Source organism: Eleutherodactylus coqui, chromosome 2, assembly GCF_035609145.1.
Source record: "Eleutherodactylus coqui strain aEleCoq1 chromosome 2, aEleCoq1.hap1, whole genome shotgun sequence".
Classification (NCBI taxonomy): domain Eukaryota; kingdom Metazoa; phylum Chordata; class Amphibia; order Anura; family Eleutherodactylidae; genus Eleutherodactylus; species Eleutherodactylus coqui.
Window position 1 is genome coordinate 169,816,996 of NC_089838.1, and position 15,940 is coordinate 169,832,935.

General features: G+C 42.0%; 1 protein-coding gene across 5 annotated transcripts in view; it reads left to right on the forward strand.

Annotated features, from left to right (window-relative positions):
* The window catches only part of CELSR1 (cadherin EGF LAG seven-pass G-type receptor 1), a 156,986-nt gene extending 144,872 nt beyond the window's left edge, over positions 1–12,114 (forward strand). For 4 of the 5 annotated variants that reach the window (XM_066591892.1, XM_066591895.1, XM_066591893.1 and 1 more), the window contains exons 32-35: positions 126–293; positions 1,076–1,318; positions 7,221–7,485; positions 9,203–12,114. In XM_066591892.1, coding sequence (XP_066447989.1) covers positions 126–293; positions 1,076–1,318; positions 7,221–7,485; positions 9,203–9,227 — 701 coding nt within the window. In that variant the 3' untranslated portion in view covers positions 9,228–12,114. The remainder of the gene's footprint in view (positions 1–125; positions 294–1,075; positions 1,319–7,220; positions 7,486–9,202) is intronic. The other variant, XM_066591894.1, reaches the window with a different exon arrangement.
* Positions 12,115–15,940: the final 3,826 nt, after the last annotated feature.

Sequence of the window (15,940 nt, forward strand, 5' to 3'; positions counted from 1 at the left end):
TGTATATTTCCTTTTAATATTCCCTACACTTTCATGAGTTGTTGCTCCAGCAATTTCTTTTTAGAATAGTCTAATAGATTCCATGAACATTGTTAGCAGTTGTGACTATTGCTTCTTCTTTATAGGGCAGGACTCTGACTCGGACAGTGAGCTTTCCATGGATGAGCACAGCAGCTCATACGCTTCCTCTCGCTCTTCGGACAGCGAAGAGGAGGAGATTGAAACGGAGCAACAGTGGAAGCCAACTAGCCCTAAAAATAATGAGCGGGGACCAGTTCATAGCACCCCGAAAGGTAATGATCACCCAGTACTTCCAATTTCAGGTAATCAGAAAGCACTAATGCATTAAAAGGTATCATATCTACAAGATTACTTACTGAGAACCAACACAATCTGCTGGTGCAAAACAAGTCCTGAAAATGGAAAGTTATTTGAGGAAATTTATTTAAAAAGTAGCAGAAGAGACACCAAAAAAGCAACCTGATGTGATTAGGGCCTGTTCACATTAGCGGTTTTGTTTCCGTATAGCTGTTCTGTCATGGAAGCAGCTAAATGGTAAGGAAATGCTTCCGTTTTTGTGCCTATAGACATGCATTAAACCTGAAGCCCTTCAGTTCCAATCAGTTTGTCAATTCTCCGTTGCATTCCATTTTTTAAACTGCAGTAAAAGCGCAGACTGCCTCACCAAAATGGATTGCAACATTTACGTTTCTTTTAAAATTGCTACTCTGACATACATATTGTATTGTTACTGTAGCATACATATGCAGAACCGCCTCAGACATCGGAGCTCTGTCCTGCATACTGTTAGAAACATGTCGGCCCTAATCAGAGCTATGCAGGGAAATCTTAATGTCGAGGGCTGACACTGGATTCGAAATTAGAAAATTTCAAAAAATTGCTAATAAAATCATTATGACAGTTCATTTTGATGTGTTTCTGTTAAGTAATTTCCAGGAATCCAAAATGAACCAAAAATAATTAAAAGCTGGGGAGTGTGCGAGTGGTGGGGAAATTGGATTGGAGAGGGTTAATATCTTTACCTAACAAACTCCTGTCTTACCTCTGTGTACAGTGGATGCAGTGCCGAATCATGTTAAACCCTACTGGCCAGCTGACCGCGTGACGGCCAGCGACAGTGAGGATCAGAATGGCAAATGCAAGTTGAAAGTGGAAACCAAAGTAAATGTTGAGATGCACAATGAAAACAAGGTCAATCACTGTGGAGAAACCCCTCATGACAAGGAGAATGAAGCTCAGAACAAAGATGGCAAACTGATCAGCAATCAAAATAACCAGCAGCCAGAGCTCAGGAAAGGTACAGCTATTCATACAGCTGGTAAAAGCTGTGGCCTCTTTATTGTGAGGATCGGTAGGGGTGCCAGGGGTTGGGCCGCCCACTGACTGGCCTCTCCTCTTTATTGTTAACACATGCATGGCGATTCAATATGGGCAGCTGTGGGCAATGCTGCATCTATTGCTATTGTCTTGAGGATGCCAATACAAACTATTCGTTTATAGCCCATTTTAGGATGGAAAACGTTGACTATCATTAACTGATCTTAATGATGCAGCCACGCATGCTGGACAGGTAAACAGCGGGATTGACAGTTCTATGATGTTTCTGTAACTTCCATAGACGTGAGTGGTAGTTACGGAAATGGGGTAGAACAACTAGTTCGTCTGTTTTCAAAATCCGGGTAACTGGTGTCTGCAGAAGTGAGCTGGGATAGAGTCAGGGAATCCTTGTCCAGAGATAGGTGGGCGTCCCAGAGGTGGGCCTCGCATCTATCAGACATTTATGGATATGCCATAAGTGTATGCTCTGGGAATGACACACCATCCAGTAGGAACATAGTGTGTAAAGCTGAAAAATAGACATGATCATCCAATTCAGCCTATATTCCCCCAACGTTGATTCAGAGGAAGGCAAAAAAAACAATGAGGTAGAAGCTTATTTTCTTCATTTTAAGTGAAATAAAATTCCTTTCCGACTCCAAAATCAGCAATCAAAATAATCCCTGAATCACCGACCCTTCTTAAAGGGGTTGTCTCGCGGCAGCAAGTGGGGTTATACACTTCTGTATGGCCATATTAATGCACTTTGTAATGTACATCATGCATTAAATAGGAGCAATACAGAAGTTATTCACTTACCTGCTCCGTTGCTAGCGTCCCCGTTGCCATGGATCCGTCTAATTTCGCTGGCTTCTTGCTTTTTAGACGCGCTTGCGCTGTGCGGTCTTCTGCCTGGTGAATGGAGCCGCTCGTGCCGGAGAGCTGCTCACCGCGTCGTCATCGTAGCTCCGCCCCGTCACGTGTGCCGATTCCAGCCAATCAGGAGGCTGGAATCGGCAATGGAATGCACAGAGCCCATGGTGCACCATGGGAGAAGACCCACGGTGCACCATGGGAGAAAACCACAGTGCATCCCTGGGAAAGGACCGGCAGCCATCTTAGGCAGAAGATTTTTAAAACTTCACATTTCAGCACATCGGTGAGTAGCAAGCGGCTTAAAAAATGCTTTAAATTGCTATTTTATGCCAGGGGGGTGACAAGGGGAATGGGGTAAAGTAAAATTTTGATGTTTGCCGCGAGACAACCCCTTTAAGTTATAAATGATTATAACATATATAATATTGTATCGCTCAAGAAAGACATCCAGGCCCCTCTTAAACTCTCATCGAATACGCCATCACCACATCCTCAGGCAAAGAGTTCCATAGTCTCACTGCTCTTACAGTAAAGAACCCTCTTCTATGTCAGTGTAGAAACCTACTTTCCTCTAGATATAGAGGGCACCTCCTTGTTACCATCACAGTCGTTAGTATAAACAGATGATGGGAGAGATCTCTGTATTGTCCCCTGATATATTTATACATAGTTATTCGGTTGCCCTCAGCTGTTTTTTTCTAAACAAGATAATCCCAATTTTGATAACCTCTCTGGGTATTGTAGTCCACCCATTCCATTAATTACTTTAGCTGCCTACCTTTTTACCCGTTAAAGCACTGATATGTCCTTCTTGTGCTCTGACTATTAACTAATAAAGAGGAAGAAGAATGGGGAGGATTTATAAAACTGTCTAAAATAAAAAACTGTCTTTGTTACAGATAGCAACCCGATCACAGTAGAGCTTTCATTTCAGAGTCTGCTTTTTTAAAAATTAAATCTGCTATGTGATTTGTTGCTACGGGCAACAAAGACAATTTTCATCTTAGACAATTTTATAAATCTTTCCCAATGCTCTCATCTCGTGCTCCTATATCTCCTTTGATGCACCCCATGATCCTATTTGCTTTGGCAGCAGCTGCCTGACACTGGTTGTTCCAGTTAAGCTTACAGTTAACGCTCATCCGCAAGTCCTTTTCCATGTCAGTTTTACCCAGTGGTTTCCCATTTAGTGTATATTTCCTCTGCCCATGTGCATAACCTTACATTTATTAGTGTTAAGCCACATTTACCACTTTTCTGCCCAAGCCCCCAAATTATCCAGATCCTCTTGCAACTGCCTTGTGTCCTCTCCTGTGTTCATTACTTTACATAGATTTGTATCATCTGTAAATATTGATATTTTATTGTACAATCCTTCTATCAGGTAATTAATAAGTACATTAAAAAGAATAGAGCCCAATACTGCCCCCTGTGGTACCCCACTAGTAACGGTGACCCAATCAGAGTATGTACCATTTATAATCATCCTCTGCTTTCTATCACTAAGCCAGGCACTTACCCACTTACACACATTTCACCCAGACCAAGCATTCTCATTTTATATACCAACCTTTTAAGCGGCACAGTATCAAACACTTTGGAGAAGTCCAGATACACAGGATCCAGTGACTCTCCATGGTCCAGTCTAGTACTCACCTCTTCGTAGAAGCTGATCAGGTTGGTTTGACAGGAGCAGTCTCTCATAAACCCATGCCGATACAGAGTTCTACAGCTATTTTCCTTGAAGTCCTCCAGGATTACATCTTAGTTACCCTTCAAACATTTTACCCACAATAGAAGTAATGACTCTTTTACATGGGCTGAGAATCTCACTATTCTTGTTTGTCCAAGCGAATGAGCTAGTGATGTCATCACCATCTTGTTTGCGCTTGGGCAGTGTGTTTAGACTGCATGATTCTCTTTGAAGATCGTGCAGTTCTTGTGCACTAATCATTCAGTGTTTCATATTCCTATGTTGGGAGTGGTAATGTCTCTCCTTAGGGAGAGCACCAAGAAGGTGAGTGAGGAGACTTACAAGGCTACCCATGCTCTTCTGAGTAATATGCAAATAAGGAAGATGGAACAATACCTCTGCAGCGCCACCTATTGGATGGCAGCATTCCTTCAAATCAGTGCTTGACCCTTTATACAGGTCTGTAGAGCAATGATTGGGAATTAAAAGCCAAGCCAGAATCCATGTCTATGTGTGGATTCTGGCTACACTTTCAATTCCCAATCATTGCTCAGTATAAAAGGTCAAGCATTGATTTGAAGGAATGCTGTCATCCAATAGGTGGCGCTGCAGAGGTATTGTTCCATCTTCCTTATTTGCACATTCGTATGTGAAACACTGAATATTCAGTGTTTAAATTGCATAATAAGTGCATGAACCGGTGCTGATTTTTATGCCGAGTGAAACTGAACGACGAATGATAAGAGTATGATCCTCATTGGTCATTCAGTCATTGGCTTCATTTAAACGGGACAATTACACTGTGCAACACAATTTTTGTAACCGATAAGCAGATAGGTGGCTTATAGTAACTTTAGTGAGTTGAATTCAAATATGATATCCATTTTTTTCTGCCACGTAAGGTTTTCCAATTATGGGGAATAATGTAATCCAATTGCCGTTGTATTGTATTTTTTGGAAATATGCCGATACAATTATACAATTAATCCAGTCGGCTCGCCATTAACCTTGCCTAATAAAAAGAATAATGAGCAACTATTTTGCAATCACTGTTACACACCGCATACTGAATGAACGCTAAGGGTAGGTTTATGTAACATATAGGGTATGTTTCCACGTGGCATAAACACTGCGTATCATCCACCAGTTAGTTGTAATTAATGAACTGTTTTTTTTCAGGTCATTGGTTAGACTAAATAAAAAGAATCAAAATCATAAAACAAAAATACATGTTTGGTATTGCTGCATCCATAAAAGTCCAATCTATCAAAGTAATGCATTATTTATCCCGCACGGTGATTGTCGTTTGAAAAAAAAATTCAGAACATCAGAAATGCACTTTTTTGGTCATTCTGTCTCCAAGAAAAAATGCAATAAATAGCGATCAAAAAGTTGTATGTATTCCAAAATAGTACTAACACAAACTACATGACTTACCGCAAGAAATGAGCCCCTCCACAACTATGTGGATGTTATTGCACGCAGAAGATGGCGGCAGAAAATTTAGAAAAAAATTAAATGTCTTTGTTGTAGTAATCGCACTGACCCATAGAATAAAGTTGTCATTTTTGTTGCAGTTTGTGTGTTGTAAAAACAAGACCCACCGAAAGATGGCGGAATTTGTATTTATTTATTTTTTTCATTTTACTCCACTTAGAACTTTTTTAAAGTTTTTCAGTACATTATATGGTACATTAAATAGTACCATTGAGAAATACAACTTGTCCCGCAAAAAACAAGCCCTCATACAGCGACGTCGATGGATAAATAAAGAAGTTACGATTTTTTTAAATGGTTAAAAAAAGCTTGGCCACTAAGAGGTTGAATAACTTGAAAGTGAGACGTGTCAGCTGTTTATTAGTCAGTTTTATCAGTGTAAGCAGTATGTTTTAATTTTACAGAAACATATCAATTACTTTCGGGTATGGAAATGTTTTAAAAATGTGTAGCACAATGTAATCATTCAGCTTCGCTCGTTTGAACGATTTGCTGAATGATCAGTTCAGTCTAGGCGAAGCATAAAAACCTACCGGCCTGTAATCTCCAGGTTCCTTTTTTGACCCCTTTTTGAATCTTGGCGCCACATTGGCTTGAATATTGGGACCATGTTTAGACATCTTTGGATCAGATGAGACTGCTGTCCACAGAAGTTAAAGGTCTTCTCCCTTCTCTTGGGTCTCGGCACAAGCGGCGTTCTGGCTCCGCCCCCTTCTACGCGTCATCGCGTAGCTCCGCCCCGTCACGTGTGCCGATTCCAGCCAATCAGGAGGCTGGAATCGGCAATGGACCGCACAGAGCCCACGGTGCACCATGGGAGAAGACCCGCGGTGCATCGTGGGTGAAGATCCCGGCGGCCATCTTGGTAAGGTAAGTAAGAAGTCGCCGCAGAGCGGGGATTCGGGTAAGTACTAAACTTTTTTTTTTTTTAACCCATCCCTTGTGTTTGTCTCGCGCCGAACGGGGGGCCTATTGGGAAAAAAAAAAAGCCGTTTTGGCGCGGGACAACCCCTTTAATTTCTAGGAATGATTCTCTCTGTTTATATAGCCAATAACAATCCAGCTCTCATGTGACAGTGATGTATGTGTTCTCTTCATAGGCGTCCTGCCCATATATTCACCTGACATGTCAGGTTTACTCGAGAACACAGAAGCCATACATGACCCATTCCTCGTGCGTCACCCAAGGCCCCTCTTAAAATGTACAGTATAAGATTTGTGGCAGAATATAACATGGCATGTTGTAATGGTGCCCAGAGCACAATGCGGTAAACGGACTCTTATCTGCCCTGTATAGTGATCTATAAAGGAGAGGCCATGGTCTTGCTGTACTATTACAACAGAAGACAATGACTGGCAGATTGCCCACAACACAAAGGGGAAAAGCTATGAAACGGTCTAAAAGAAAAACTCTTTATTGCCCATAGCAACCAATCAGAGCACAACTTTCACTCATACTGCTCTTGAAAAATGAAAGCTGTGCTGTGATTGGTTGCTATGGGCAATAAAGGGTTTTTCTTTTAAACCGCTTTCATAAATCTGCCCCATAGTTTTCATTTACTGATGATAAGATAAGATATAAATACTGCAAAATACTCTAGACTACAGCTAGTCCTAATCTAGCCTCACTAGCAAAATGGGAAACCGAAGACCTCCTGGCCTTCCATGACTAGTATGCTATATGCGGCAATCACAGCAAAATATTCGAGCCAATGAACCGCCACACAAACTCTCTATGTGAACGTGGCCTGAGTCGGCTCATAATATTTTATTCATGTGCACTACGTTCTATTACCTCTTAAATTGATTTTAATAGGAATTCTGAAGAACAAAGTCACGTACCCGCCACCTTTGACGGACAAGAATATGAAAAATCGTCTGCGCGAGAAGTTGGCCGACTATAATCAAAGTACAATCTCATCAAGGACTTCCTCTGTATGTTCGAATGATGGTGTCCGTCCAGTAACAGACAATGCCATAACCCTGAAAAACTCACGGAGAGACCATTCTCGAGAACAGCTCAACGGCATAGCAATGAGTGTGCAGGTGGCGCCTACCAATGGTGAAACTTCAGATTCAGAGTAAGTATAAATATGCATAAATGGGGGACTATATCAAATACATGAAACACTGCTCTATAAAGCAATGGTGCCGAAACCGTGAGTGCCTCAGTGGTATATGGAGCAGAATGTCTCTAAAAATGTATCACACGAAGACTAAAAGCAGACGGCCATATGTGGGTTGCACCCAAGAAACTGAGGTGCAGCCCGCATAGACCATAATAGGGCTGTGTGCGGAATACAGACACCTCACATGGCCTGAAAATGTAGCGATGTGTCTTTGGCCTTAAATGTGGGTGCATGATAGCTACAGTAACACCAAAGGCTGTTTTAACAGCTGTGCTATCCAAGGCACTTAGTATGATTATGTCGTCTTACCCAATACATTCCCCTGTGTGTGGAATAAGACCAGTATGAAAGTGTTTCAATACTTGTGCTGCCCTGGAGATGAGCCGTGTGAGCTCTTCATCAGCACTGATCATCCAAGCCGGTGGTGTACACTGTATACATCCCTGACATGTATAGGCAAGAATGTTGTGCTCTTAATTCCACATCTACCCTCGCCACTTCATGGGTGTTAGCAGCAGTACTAATAACATAGCACATTGGAAAAACAAATACAAGCACATTGCTTAACCCCCTCCTTCAGATTCTACTTCCATTGTATGCCACTGGATTGCCCACTTGTCCCGTGTATTGTCAGAGTACTGGCACTCTGATTTAGGCTGCAGTCCACAGGCCATTGTTCATTACGTTACACGTGACGATAATCCGGCCGCGGGTAACACAGTGAACGCTTTCCATAGCGTTGCTATGGAAAGCGCAGCGGCGGCGTCCACGAGCGGAGAATCATAGCAATCTAAATCACGGCATGCTGCGATTCTTCACAGTAAGCCTATCTGTCAGATAGGCTCACCAGAGAGACCTGACAGCCCTTCCCTCTCGTCCCCCAACAGCAAAATATCGCTGGCCGTGGACAGGGGGCCTAAAGACCACTGTCCACGGGCAGATCAGATTCTGCATTTGGGAGCCCGCATCGGAATCCGACCCTGTTCGCAACTGAAGACACTGCTTACCCATCCGGGTCTTCTACGTGCCTGTCCGGTACTTCTATTTTCTTCCCTGTGGATGTGTGTGGAAGCTCAGGTGCACATGCGCAGTGGAGTTCTTTGTCTGTTTTTTTTTTAAACTCCTTCTTTCCCTAGGGATGTGTGGCCCGTCCGCAGTGTCAGCTGTTCTGATCCGGACGGCTTCCATTGACTTCAATGGAAGCTGTCTGTGGGGGAACTGCACTGAAATGGAGCTTGCTGCGATTTGTTTTCCGGACCAAAAGGTCCGCAAAACAAGTCTGCATGCTTTAATTCATGTGTGGACTCTTATGCTTCCCAATGGGCTGCTTAAATTGTGGGTCTTCTGCAATTCAAATCCGCCCGTGAGCATTAGGCAAGTTGTCCTATTATTTTATAGGGTAACAAGCAATCTGATTTCCCTTGGACATGAAGTCAGATTTTAACATATGGTGAACATGTTGTAAAGCAATACAATTGGTAAATAGATCTCCGCATCACTAGTGACCTTGCATCGGGACATAACACGGCCAGTTGGTGCGGGCAGGGTTCTATTTCCATGCTTGTTCTGTCAGTACTTTCCCTTCTTGCATGACCGACAAACTAACATCATGCACATATGAAGTTCTTCTCTAACCCTAACCTCGCATGATCCCTTCTTTTATGAACAGCGGCAGTAATGAAACTTCAATTTGAATCATCAGGAAACCGTGAAGGCTGGTAGTGATCAGGAAGCCTCGCCCCAAGCTTGTGATGCCCTCAACACCTGGGATAATACAGAAAAGCACGAGTGTCGTGGTTGAGGATATATTGTTGCTAATGCAATGACCTAATATGGCAGACTTGTGACTGCTTCCTAATACACATCTATATCGGAAGGCTGTGCTATCAGCACCCAGTGCCAAATGTGTGACGATAAGCAAGGTTCCATTGCCCTGGATGACAAGGACATAACCGTAGAGACTGGTGGACCCCCACAGCCATACACTGCAGAGCAGACTGCTCCGAGCTTCAGTCTAAGCTAACGGCTCTTGAATTAATGTAAATACAATGGGACTACTATGTTGAAATCGGCGTTCTACGGACGGCCCGTCAGTGCTGATTTTCTTGTGTTCTGTCACAATGTGACCCTCCAGCCTTCTGAACAATATGCACCGGAATACGACACCAAGTGCCCTTCATTCATTTCACCACTTCTAATGTGTCTTAAATTCTCACCCGATGTAAAAATCTATAACACGGACTGTAGATATTTTTATATATTTTGTATGAAGACTTAAGCTCTTTTTGTACATTTTCCACCAGGACTAGTTTGTTCCTTTGATACTGAGACCTGCTGATGAGATATTTTTATATTCAGATTGCACAATGTTACTTGAATTTTAACCATTTATTTTTCAGAAAATTCATCATTTTTTTATTTTAAAGTGAAAATTTTAATGGTGATTATTCTACAAATCTGTGCCCTAAGTCACGACAAAAATCCTGTAATTGTGCTGCCAAGTAATTGTTGTCCTTGTCGTTACATCAGTTCACTATGATTGCCTTCTTTTTTTTGTATTGGGATTTGAGGCCTTCTATGAATATCCGTCCAGTTGTAAATCTTCCCAGAGCTTTCCTCCATATCGTGTACTGCTGGAATGTGTTGTCCGGCTCCATGTAAAAAAGGCACAAACTGTGTGCGGTGAATCGTACCCAGAATCAACATGTACTGCAATACTTTGTATTGCAGTACATGTCCTTTCAAAGTCCTGTCCCGCACGTCTTGGGTGCTGCTATTCTTTTAAGGAACCCTTATTATACAACTAACAAAGCAATAACCAATCACTGGATGTGTTATTTTCATTTTACTGAATCCTTTTGTTTTGGAAGGAACAACATAGCATTTCTGTTTTCCTTTTCAGTCATTGTAGTCTATGCATACACCAGGTAGCCATTTTGTGCTACAGAGAGGTCAAGGTAGTTTGAAGGAGTTGTCTGGGATTTGCAAAAAGTGCTGAAACTTTCTACTGTGCATTCTGTTAAAAGGTTGTTAAAATTGTCCACAGGGAACCAGTGTGGTGAAGGTCAATGTTCTTCCAAGGCATCGCCGAACAACGAGTCTTAAGAGTTGTTGGTTACATAGACTTTAAAGGAGCATTTAAGCCTAAAAAGTATTGAAAAAAGTAAACCGAAAGTTGACCATGGCGCTCCCTGATATCTTTAATTTGCAGCTGAGGGTAGGGTTCCATATTCCTACTGATAGTACAGGTAACGGGCCTCATCTTTGAGCCAGAGTCTTACAGATTGTGAGGAGAGAAGGTAAGTGCTCCCGAGATGCACAGAATCTTGTTCTTTATATATTTGGCACTGTTTTGATTCCAATATGAGAAAGGGCAGGATTAAAGGAGATTATATTATGAATTTTGTAGTATTTTTTTAAATGTAGGAAATACATAAAAAGACTGTGTACTGCAAAGTTTTAGCACTTTTAACCTTATTATTAAAGGGGTTGTCCAATTTAAAACTTTTATGTGAAAACATAATAAAGAGCTCATACTCTCCTCTCCTCTCAAGTCCCACACTGTTAGCTCTGGGTTTCCTCTGTCTTCCCATAAACAGGCTGCTGCAGCCAATGACAGGGCTCAGTGTTTGCTGAGCTCTGTCATTGGCTGCAGCAGCCTGTTTACAGGATATCACAGGCTGACTGCAGCCTGTAATCAATATGTCACAGGGAAGACTCAGAGCTACCAGCAGGGAGAGGCAAGTATGAGCTTTTTATTGTGTTTTTGCCATAGAGAAACTGTTTTCGCACACGTTTCAACCCATTTAAGCCCTTGTAACCCTCTGTAGTATCGGGTAATTTATATAGTTTGTACTTGCCATGCAGTATGGCATATAATAACATTTATACTGTATACAGAGAATTGTAAATACACTGGTAATGTCACTGCTGTGGACTTGGATCACCATAGGATTCTATGGTAATTCTGGTTCAGTAGAACCATGAGAGATCTGGGTATCACAGTTATCTGACAGCGGCCTTAGATTCAGCAGTTTCCCCCAAGGCGCTGTGTGTCAACATCTCCCCAGCGTGGCCAAGTATATGTGAGGTTTGCACTGATTAAGTAGGAAGGTTTTTTCGTTTGAAAGAAACTCAACTGCTCCACATGTAATAGATATATGAGGTCCGTGAAGTGCCTTATAGCAAGTCACTTGTTTAATCATTGTTTTTCCCTGTGTACATTCTCTTATTGCCTTCATACCTGTTTTAGAGTTGATGGTTTTTAAAAAAAATGTCCATTGGAGAATATTTTATACTGTTTCTGTCTACGTCAGTGCATTCATGGAGTCAGATGGTATGCAGTATCTATGTACATAGGTCCACTGCAGAGAAAGAATGTAAAATGTATATTGTCACCCTGCTCAATGATTGGAAAAGCAAATAAGTGTTAAATATTGACAAGGTGTTTTTTAATTTTTAAAATTATTTTTATGACAAATACTAAACACTGGATTTTTTACATGTATATTTATTAATGTACAAAACACTGGAAAAAACTGAACTGATAAGATGGAATGGTAAATTAAAATGTTCAACTTGTCCCTGTGTCTTGGCCCATTACTACTTTATTATTAGATCTGCCAGTGACAAATGTATGTGGAAGTGAATTCAAAGTGTATAGTTCATACACAGATTCAACCACTAATGCCTGTGCGCTGCAAGGTATATATAGTGGAGTTAGCCACAGTGGAGGGGGAATTAATAATGACTTTAATCTGTGACCCCGGTTTTATTAGGACACTCGGGTATTACACCCCATAACGGTTAACAGTCTGTATTCCAGATAAATCTCCTTAAAGCGATCTCCAGTCAGCTACTCAAAAATGTCTAGTACCTACAGGGGTGATCTTCCCATTTTTAGCTCAGCTCTAGTAGGATAGAACTGTGATTTTGAACAAATTATTAAACAGCATGTATGCAAGTACTTGGATAAAAATGGAGTAATTAACCAGAGCCAGCATGGGGTTGTAACAAACAAGTCATGCCAGACGAATCGAATTTCCTTCTATGACAGAATCACCGACTGGGTTGATCAGGTATTTGTAATGAATATAGTATATATTGACTTTAGTAAAGCATTTGACAAAGTACCTCATACCATACTTATTGAAAAAATGACCAAATATGGGATTGACAAAGCAACTGTTAGGTGGATTCACAACTGGCTGAGTGATCGTACTCAAAGAGTGGTCATAAATGGCTGAAACATCCAAGTGGAAGAATGTATCAAGTGGGGCACCACTAGGCTCGGTCCTAGGCCCAGTGTTGTTCAACATTTTTATAAATGATCTGGAGGAGGGAATCAATGGGAAACTGATAAAATTTGCCGACGACACAAAGCTAGGAGGGATAGCTAACACTAGGGAAGAGAGAGAGAGTATTCAAAAAGATCTAGAAAAGCTTGAACAGTGGGCGAAGACTAACAGAATGGTATTTAACAAGGAGAAATGCAAAGACTTACATCTGGGCAAGAAAAATAAAGAAAGCACAATGGGAGGAATTGAGGTAAGCAGCAGCACATGTGAAGAAGACTTGGGTATACTAATAGATCATAGACTGAACATGAGTCAACAATGTGATGCAGCAGCCAAAAGGCAAACACAATTCTGGGATGTATTAAGAGAAGCATAGAGTCTAGATCACGTGAGGTCATTATCCCCCTCTGCTCTTACTTAGTCAGACCTCATCTGGAATACTGTGTCCAGTTCTGGGTACCCCACAAAAGACATAGGCAAACTGGAGCAAGTTCAGAGAAGAGTTACCAAGATGGTGAGCGGTCTGCAAATCATGTCCTATGAGGAACGGTTAAAGGATCTGAGAATGTTTAGCTTGCAAAAAAGAAGGCTGAGAGGAGACTTAAAGGGGTTGTCCTGCGATTGCAAGTGGGGTTAAGCACTTCTGTATGGCCATATTAATGCACTTTGTAATATACATCGTGCATTAAATATTGGCCATACAGAAGTTATACACTTATCCCCTCCGGTGCTGGCGTCCCCGTCTCCATGGCGCCGACCAAAGCCGCCTTCCCCCTGGATTAGATGCGCTTGCGTTGAAGGGGCCGCTCCAACGTGCTCACGCCGCACAGGTCTTAGGGCTGTCACAGTGCAGAGGGATCAGCCCCAATCTCATTTGTACAAGGAAAGACTAGAAGCAATGGGATGACACTGAGAGGAAGGAGACACAAATTAGATATTATAAAAAACTTTCTGACAGTGAGGGCGATCAATGAGTGGAACAGGTCAACACAGGAGGTGGTGAGTTCTCCTTCAGTGGAAGTGTTTAAACAAAGGCTGGACAAATATCTGTGTGGGATGATTTAGTAAATCCTGCACTGAGCAGGGGGTTGGGCCCGATGACCCCGGAGGTCCCTTCCATCTCTAACATTCTATGATTCTATAGTTTAGCTATAGTGCCAAGTGTGATGTAGTCTAGGAAATGCCCCTTGTCTCATCATTGGTTCAGGCTACAGAGATGGCAGGCAGAGGTTGTGTCCCAGACTACTTCAGATTAAGCACTGTAGCTAAATACTTTTAGACTACCTGGTCTACGTTTGCATTGTCTAGCTCTTAGACGGAATTAGTAAATCTGTCTGAGTGTTCTCATTCAGTCATAGCAAGATTTATTGAAATGGTAAGGAACACTGAACCAAAAGTAAATTGCAAATTTGCAAAATGTTTTATTTATGTGATGATTAAAGGGGAATTCCAGGCAGACAAAACGCCTCACTATTGGCTATATATGTTTAGGCTGAAGCACTCTTAACACTGGACAACTGTGTGCCCAACAGCTGATCCAGTGACTCCCGCTCCTGTGCTTCAGACAGGAGTGATAGCCGTTCAAGGGAATGGAGGCGGAACACTGAAAAAGAACGACCGCTGAGCGGCTTCTCCCTCAGTGAGCTGAAAAAGAACAACTAGCGAGAACCGAGGGACTCTCGCTCAGTGCCCTGTTTGTGGCCATGTGTATATGGGACAACAGTTGCCTGAAATCACTCATTTGACCAATTATTTGGGCGACTATCGGCCCATGTAAAGGTATATTAAGACACTTGTTCCCTTCTGGGATCTTTGATACCGTGAGCTCAGGTCACTAGACCCGCGGGCCATCACACCCCTTTGTAATACATGTGCAAGAACATATACATTCAACAATATTTCACAGAGTAGGCAGAGCAAAAAGTCTCCAAATTTAACTTGAGTAGCCCTTTCACAGTGGTGACTTGAATTAAAAAATATAATTTTTATTTTGAACTTTTTAAAAATGCACATATAGGGGCACAACACATAAAACAACAAAAACAAAAAAAGTAAGTAAGGGGCGTGGTAAATACCATCCAACCACACCGTCACTAAAGATGGGCATCCAATTGTGCTGTGTGTGTGGGTGTTTGTGTGATCTGGTCACCGGCGACCACGAAGTTTTTTTGTCCTGCTTAAAGCCGGTAATGTATGAGGCAGGGGTATAGTGGTACTTGGGGTTTGTAAGATAATCCCCAGTTGTTTTGGTCTTTTTTATTTATAAAGCCCACACACCGTAGATGGATGCAATTTTTAGTGATTTGAACGTTCGTTTCTTCACAATTCTTTTTTGCCCCCCCCCCCCCTTTTTTTCAAAGGAGGGTAGAGGTACCTGACCAATTCCTAAATGGATAGTCGGAATTGGCCTTGGCCGTAGGGATCATCTCCCGAGGTTGCTAGATATGTATGATGCCAACCTCCAGAGAGAGTCTCCCGGTTAGTATAGGACGGCCTCGCCTCTATAGATAAGGGTCGTAGTGTAAATACTTGGCCCAAGCGTATTCAAATTTCCCTTTTTAGTATGCTGATTCTCGTATTTAATTGCTCGACGCGTTTCACCACTTCAATTCTCGTGGATCATCAGGAGCATTATAAATCGGGATTGAGTAGAGACAGTATAGATGATATCATGAGGTCACCAATAGACCAATTGATAAAGAAACGAATATCTTAATTTTTGGAGGGCCTGTTCATGCAGCAGGTTTCTCAAAGGATCAGGTCTAGCCTGGGTAGAAAGTTCGATACTCAAATTTCTCTTATTGACAAAAGCAATAATTTGAGATTTGCCAGAGATAGCGTATCCTAATGACCCAAATCAGCCTTGAATGCGAATGTCTGGCGTGGGGTGTTCAGGACTGATACGGGAATGTTCAAGCTGCTACTACTCACAGAAACATACCATAGGGATGCAGTATTATGCTGTGAGTAAAGTAGTATTGGAGCAATCCGTCTCTGTCCAGAGATTGGATAGCCGGTTCGTCCTATGCAATATGCATACTGGGACGCTAAGCCGGTATCGCAAGGGTTTTTGTGCCTGTGCTTATTCAGGACACATATCCCCAGGTGAG